The 6,578-nt window shown below is 28.6% G+C and overlaps 4 protein-coding genes across 11 annotated transcripts in view; 3 read left to right on the top strand and 1 right to left on the bottom strand.

The window, feature by feature from the left end:
- Positions 1 to 166: 166 nt before the first annotated feature.
- On the bottom strand, positions 167 to 2,643 carry LOC108739494 (putative uncharacterized protein DDB_G0284213). 2 transcript variants are annotated; one of them, XM_018473410.2, is made up of 2 exons: positions 2,420 to 2,643; positions 167 to 1,608 (listed from the first exon to the last, which is right to left on the bottom strand). In XM_018473410.2, exon 2 carries the CDS (start codon positions 1,575 to 1,577, stop codon positions 903 to 905), a length of 675 nt encoding a protein of 224 aa, XP_018328912.1. In that variant the 5' UTR covers positions 1,578 to 1,608; positions 2,420 to 2,643; the 3' UTR covers positions 167 to 902. The 2 variants fall into 2 exon arrangements, with proteins under 2 accessions (XP_018328912.1, XP_018328913.1); XM_018473411.2 differs by having other exon boundaries at positions 168 to 1,608; positions 2,425 to 2,643.
- Positions 2,644 to 2,870: 227 nt separating this feature from the next.
- On the top strand, positions 2,871 to 6,367 carry LOC108739493 (transmembrane protein 192). 6 transcript variants are annotated; one of them, XM_025977979.1, is made up of 7 exons: positions 2,871 to 2,978; positions 3,698 to 3,791; positions 3,995 to 4,240; positions 4,294 to 4,573; positions 5,214 to 5,362; positions 5,459 to 5,605; positions 6,148 to 6,367. In XM_025977979.1, exons 2-6 carry the CDS (start codon positions 3,753 to 3,755, stop codon positions 5,591 to 5,593), a joined length of 849 nt encoding a protein of 282 aa, XP_025833764.1. In that variant the 5' UTR covers positions 2,871 to 2,978; positions 3,698 to 3,752; the 3' UTR covers positions 5,594 to 5,605; positions 6,148 to 6,367. The 6 variants fall into 6 exon arrangements, with proteins under 6 accessions (XP_025833764.1, XP_018328908.1, XP_018328906.1 ...); XM_018473406.2 differs by lacking the exon at positions 2,871 to 2,978 and adding an exon at positions 3,118 to 3,135 and having other exon boundaries at positions 6,190 to 6,367; XM_018473404.2 differs by lacking the exon at positions 2,871 to 2,978 and adding an exon at positions 3,118 to 3,135.
- LOC112905464 (polyubiquitin-C) overlaps positions 5,807 to 6,578 on the top strand; it is a 20,768-nt gene continuing 19,996 nt past the window's right edge. Inside the window, exon 1 of the mRNA XM_025977974.1 lies at positions 5,807 to 5,936. The gene's annotated coding sequence lies outside the window, so the exon portion shown is untranslated. The remainder of the gene's footprint in view (positions 5,937 to 6,578) is intronic.
- Positions 5,918 to 6,578, top strand: part of LOC112905465 (polyubiquitin-B) — a 15,722-nt gene continuing 15,061 nt past the window's right edge. For both annotated transcript variants that reach the window (XM_025977976.1, XM_025977978.1), the window contains exon 1: positions 5,918 to 6,013. In XM_025977976.1, the coding sequence (XP_025833761.1) occupies positions 5,939 to 6,013 (75 nt within the window). In that variant the 5' untranslated portion in view covers positions 5,918 to 5,938. The remainder of the gene's footprint in view (positions 6,014 to 6,578) is intronic.

Raw genomic sequence — 6,578 nt, 5'->3', positions numbered from 1 at the left:
ATATAATAATTATATTTTATTCTTTTCGAACTTTTAAACTTTCTTACATATAAGTCTTCTTCAAACTAATCCAATCAACAAAAAAACACGTAACATATTTATACTTATTTAATTAAAATAAAAACCACAAAATAAGTTAAAGAAACCTTATATTATGTCCTATAAATATATCTGAGCAGTTAGTGTGCTTCTTGTTCCAATTTTGAAAAAAGTATTATCAAAGAGTCATTCAAATAGCATCGGTTTTAAAATTAAAAACTAATGACAAGACTTTTATTATTATTATTATTATTGTTATTAAACTCTTATTAAGAGGCAAGTGTTCATACGATTTTACGGGAATTTTTCGATAGAATGGAAAAAATAGTCTTCTAGTTGATTTTAAATTAAAATACGTTGTTACATTTTTTAGAAATTATTTATTACTATTTTGTTAGGAGGGGTAGAGGTGGACATAGATCGGATTACTATCCACAAATACTTAAGGATGTGGGATGAGTAAATACCTTTTATCTACTATTGAACAAAAGGCCTCATTTTAACAACAATCCTACGCTAAAAAGCTATTTAATTTTGGCGGAGGTGCCTGCCATGTATTATTATTTATCGAGCAGAAGCCGAATAAATTAGCAGATCGCAACTAGTTCAGAAGGAGAAGAAGCCTAATAATACGAAGATTATTTTGGCATTCGTTTACGTAAATTGTTTAAATTGTTTCTCGTCAAATGCCGAACTTTCTGACACGTGCAATAGCCGAAGTCGGCCATTGTTCAAAAGGGTTTGTCACAACGCGTTACGAACATGTGGAAATGCATCCATCTCATTTCTTTCAATGTGCCGAATTAAATGAGAAAAGCAATTTTATTATTTTATTACGTACACGTCCGTTAATAAAATAATCTTCAGAACCTACCTTTAGTTTTAGTAGTATTTTTATCGAGCTTACTATTTTCTAAATCAGTATCATTTTCAGTTGGATTAGAAACTGGTAGTACTGATTTTTCCATTTTCTTTTTATCATTTCCTTTATTTCTCTCCATGGCTCTTTTGTATAATCGGTACAAGGAAAATCTGATGTTGTTGTTGTTGTCACTGCTATTGAGGACGTCAGTCTCGAATAAATTGTTTTCTACTTTAATTTTATTATCAATCGAACTAATATCGGTATTGTTTTCATTATTTGTATCAATAAAATTTTCGCCGTTTTCGTCTGTATTATTTCCTGCGTTTTCTATAGGCGATTGTATTAAATTGCTTGTAAGCAAACCTTTGTCTTTTAAAATTTTCTTTTCCTTAATGTAAACGTATTGTTCATATTGGTGGAAGTTTGGACCCTGTGTTAATGCGTTAGCAACGGGATATGTTTTCTGAGCCAAAGTTGGCTGAGCATCGTACATGAAAATGTAGTAGGCTGATAAAAATATGGCTGCCATCGATACTGATAGCATATAGGCTATGACGGTTAGTATTCTTATCAGTTTTGATTGCTTTTTGGGCTGGAATGGGTCAGGGCTGGGGGCAGTTGGCCCAGTAGGACCACTGTCCTCTCTAATAGCGTTGCTACCTTCTTGTGACATTAATGCAATTACAGCAGATATTAAGATTTATCTGAAATTGACAATACTTATTACAATCAATATTTATTTGGTTATCATTTGTTTTGCATCATTTATTTTTCATTCGATTTTATGATTTTGGAGTTATATTCAGTTACAAATGGAAAGAACTGATCAGTCTTGCTTTATTTACTGCTAGTAGAAATTTTCATAAAATCTGCTTCATTTGTTAATTTCTAAAGACTGAGTAGCGTGTACTTTCCCCGCAACACACATATTTCATTCCGCTATCACCGGAAATGAATATCTACTCACTTATATTAAATAGAACATAAAAATTTTTTACTACCGGAATGAACCCTTTCTAATAATTTAAAAGCACTTTATGAAATACTTATAACGATATTTTATTGCAAAAAGTACAAACGAGAGGCACTAAAAATCATGATAAGAACTTTTTAAAGGCGTTCTTTAAAATTTGCTTAAAGGCGCCATATGTATTGTGTATATGTTTTTAGTGCCCTGTCCTATTAAAAAAATTAAAAAAGTATTTTACGTATACCGCGAAATGTAAATTACTTTAAGAATTCATTTCTATAATAAAAAATTGCATGTTCTGTTAAAAAAACTGCTTTAGACTTAATTTCTAATATAACCGGAAGTGACCGAATGTCGAAAATATTTTAATTGAAAATACTAAACCAAATTAAAAACTTCATATAAATCTTAATTTTAACAACTTTGATATGTTAAATAATTAATTGTTTTTGTAAAAACATAAAAACATTCTAATTGATTTTATTCAAGAATATTATATATAATAACAATTTAGATGTAATAAAAAGAATTGTAGTTTACTTTACCTTACCGTAAAAGTTCCTTCTGGAACATGTTTGATCACATAGTTTATCAGAAATTGCGTTAGGTACCAAAAAATAAATTACTTTTTCTAACTGGAATTGGTTGTGTTTTTGAGCACCGCGTTTGGTTCAACTGTTTCAGTTTTGAACCATGTGTTTATCTGTTATAGTTACATATGATTTGGGCGCCGCAGGGGCGTCGCGGCGGCTGCATGCGTTTTGCACGACTGCGTACTTCTCTTATCTCATTAAAGAATAAACATACTCAACGCAAAAAAATATTGTAAATTTCTTTATGGATAGGTAATTAAATGCCACAATATAAACAATCAAAGGAATTTATTATTGCGTTTATATTAATTACAATTCTCACAGTTTCATCCTACAACCAATTTAAAGAATACGTATATATATTATATATGTATGTATGTTTAAAGAGTATTTTTTTAAAAATGTAATTAATATTAAGTGCGTGAATAGAATATATAATATCGCGTTAACGACATATACACATATTTTAAGGATGAGATAAATGTTTTTGGTGGAGGATTAGTAAAAATGGGTAATGTATACATACAAATATAAGTATAAGTATGTTTATTTGAAATTATATTATGAAATTTCTAATATAAATAAAGTCCTTTTTATGCCTTGGATATTGCGTAAGACAATTTGACGCAATAGGTAACACAAATTGGATATTTTTTGTGACTCTATAGGTATGTAATTTAATAAATTGAAGCTTTTATAATCACTCTTGTCAATAGATCTAGTTTCATAGTCTGATGCTTCAAAAAATCGATAGCTTTATCGTTGCTTTGCTAGCTCATACAAGTGCATAGCAATTCTTTTTTGTGTATACCCCTTAAGAATTTTTTGTACAGAATTGAAGGGAATCAACGCTTTAAAAAAATATTTAAAAAAGTCGAATTGTTTTTAAAATAAATAATTCAGTTAATAAAAATTTGTAATTAGAACACGTAAAAGAATATTTGTGGTACATTTGAAAATAAATAATGTAAAAAAAAAACTTTAGATAAGTTTTTGCTTTCTTTTTTGAGTTGTTATGGATGGTGTTCTTTGTTATCTTTCTTTGAGATGGTCTTTTGACCTTCAGATGGAATGTAACAAAGATTATTACAATTACATATGCTTTTATTTTGAAATAATTTTTGAAAAACTCTGGTTTTCTTAATTATTGCAATCAAATTTGTAAGCAAACTACGAAAAAATAAAAAAAAAATTAAGTGTTTATGTTTTATTTAATTTAAATATTTACAGCTGCTGTCACTTATGTAAAGCATGTAAAAGACAAATATAATGATGATGCATTACAATGGTAAGCTTATCAAGAAGTTTTAACATTAATTCTGGGGTAAGTTTATATAAATTGTAAACATTTGTACACAACAAAAATTGTAATTGCCTAACGTTTCATTTTCGTACCATTTCATACAACAGTCACATCCTCACATCTATAATCTGTGTATGTTTGTATCTAGACCAATGATTAACCTGAATCTATCTCATAACCTCCATTTGAAGCATAAGAAATTGTATGTTGTGTTTTATTTTTAGGGTGCTACTTTTTTCGACGAATCCGTAAATATGGATGATACAAGAAATTTATTGCCAATTTTTGAATCTTATGGACTATTTCGTCCCCTTAAAACAATTTATCCCTTCACATTACAGCTATTGTTTACTGTAGCTTTAGAAATTACAGCAATAGTTTTTGCTATTAGGCACCCTGATGAAAACAGCAAGTGTAGAGAATATTTTATCATAATTTACATGCACGTAGGACTGTGGTTCTTTTCATTAGTAAATATACATTTCAAATTAATTAAAAATGGATATTGATTCCTAATTTTTAGATTGTTGACCAAGTTGTAAGGATCCATCATTATCAGTTGCGTATGAGTGGATACCTAGAATTTTACAAAAAAACACAGGTTCATCATCGTTTGCCTCTGTATGTAATTAGTTTGTGGAATGCAGTAATACTGTTTATACAGGTACTGATGCAGCATTTTTATTCTGACAATTTTGCGGATAAATGTATAAAAAGTGGTCTCTTGTCTCCAATAAGTTACATAGCAGCCCTTATTACAATTGAAACATGTGTAATAGCAGGAGTTAACATAAATTATATTGGTAAGCACCTTTAATTTACATTTACTAAAAACTGAGTTTAATAAGTTATCTAAAATATGTTTTATTTATTAATTTTTTTTATTGTTTCCTGTATTCTAATAACTCATGACATTTAGATTCACCCCAATAGCTAAATACAATTACTAAGGTGGTCAAACATGGCCCTTTGTAGCTTTTTTACCAATTTTTTGTATCCCATTTTAAAATATTTTCATTGATGTGTAAGTATGTATGTATAGTCTAAAAGAAAAAATTTGATTAAAATAAGAATAAGAAACAATAAGTTAAATTTTTCTAAGAATCTTATTAAACTTACTGTTGCCACTACAACATTTTTATACCCTTGTTGACCCTAGTCCTTTATAAGTAACATTTACTAACAATTAATTGTTCAGAGCAGACTAATTAGTATGAATGTTCATATCAGTTTAAGAGTAAGGCGAGTGGTTTCTAAAGTATGTCTAATGTCATAATAATTTACTATTGATTACATGTGATTGTGGATTATAATATATCTTTTGTTGACTTTATACTGACTTTAAGAATACCGAATATCACCTATGATTATGGTTTATATGTAATAATTTATAATGGACCTTAGCCCATGTACATTTTTAAATAAATAAATACATTGTTACAGTTAGGGTAAGGGAGTTTAATACAACTCAGCCACCTCCTGATGTACAAAAAGAAGAATGGAATGCATGCTCATCTCATGAACAGTTTGCACAGGGTGAAATAGGATACAGACCACCTGGAGACAAAATATATGATCTTATAGAAAAACAGGTGTGACCTTTTTAATTATTGTTTTTACTAAATTTTTTATGTTAATTGAATTGTACTTAATATGTATTTTAATTATTGTTAATATTAATCTTTTAGGCTGATCTAATTCGACATTTAAAAGATCATAACGCACAACTGGCAGAAAAGTTAATGGTTTTAAATGCCCAACTTCAAGCACAAAAAGGAAGAAGAATCACAAATCAACAAGACAACGCCGTTGCTACAATTTAATATGTTATTTGGGTAAGATAGAGAATGTATTGAATTATTGTTGAATAATTTGTTGCAGTTTTTCATTTGATAGTTTTTTTTTGTTGATACTAACATTAAAATAATTTGTAAGTAATTATTGGTTTTGTCTGTCGATATTATTAGGTGTTGAATGTATATTTTATAAAATATACTTTTCACGCTACTTTTTTATAAAACGGATAAAAATAGTNCAAAGAAGGTATTCCTCCAGACCAACAACGTTTGATTTTTGCCGGTAAACAATTGGAAGATGGTAGAACATTGTCTGATTACAACATTCAGAAAGAGTCCACCCTCCATTTGGTTTTACGACTTCGTGGAGGTATGCAAATTTTTGTTAAAACGTTAACTGGAAAAACCATCACACTGGAAGTAGAACCATCAGACACAATTGAAAACGTCAATATTTTAATTTTTGTGTAATTTCAGGGTTTTTACTGTTGACTATTTTATTATTCTTTGTTTATTTTGGTGGTTAAACTTAGCCATTTTTTCGTATTAAACGAAACGGGATACCAATATTTTTCTTTTAGATTACACATTCTTATACATCTAACAAGAACAACGTATTCCAGAATCTGAACGATACCTTCATTGGCTAAACATGGAATACATCTGTAATAATAGAAAATACAATTAATAGTAAAAATGCTAAAAATTTGGGCATCATAATGGTTGATTTGAGCTATTGAAGTGATCTTATGTTTCAATTTTGAATAACAAAAAAACTAATAAAAGAAATTTTTTAGGAAACTTGTTAAACTCACTGTTATGGGGGTCGTTTTCATACACTTATTGATCCTAGTCATTTGTAATAGAATCTCTCTTATTTAATTTTTTTAATATAATTAATACTGTATTACGTTTTGCAACACTTATAATCTGTTCTTCACAAAAACTAAACATGTAACAAATTGAAGTGATTCTTATGATAGGTATATTTAAAGATTATGTTTTAAATTTT

The sequence above is a fragment of the Agrilus planipennis genome, unplaced genomic scaffold, assembly GCF_000699045.2.
Source record: "Agrilus planipennis isolate EAB-ADULT unplaced genomic scaffold, Apla_2.0 scaffold34, whole genome shotgun sequence".
In the NCBI taxonomy this organism is placed as follows: domain Eukaryota; kingdom Metazoa; phylum Arthropoda; class Insecta; order Coleoptera; family Buprestidae; genus Agrilus; species Agrilus planipennis.
Note: the sequence above shows the minus strand (reverse complement) of the source record. Positions and strands in the feature narration are given on the sequence as shown.

Coding starts and splice junctions, on each gene's coding strand:
- LOC108739494 (XM_018473410.2), bottom strand. CDS start 1,577: ATGTCACAAGAAGGTAGCAACGCTATTAGAGAGGACAGTGGTCCTACT.
- LOC108739493 (XM_025977979.1), top strand. CDS start 3,753: ATGGTAAGCTTATCAAGAAGTTTTAACATTAATTCTGGG. Junction 4,241..4,293: donor GACTGTGGTTCTTTTCATTA/GTAAATATACAT, acceptor CCTAATTTTTAG/ATTGTTGACCAAGTTGTAAG. Junction 4,574..5,213: donor AGTTAACATAAATTATATTG/GTAAGCACCTTT, acceptor ACATTGTTACAG/TTAGGGTAAGGGAGTTTAAT.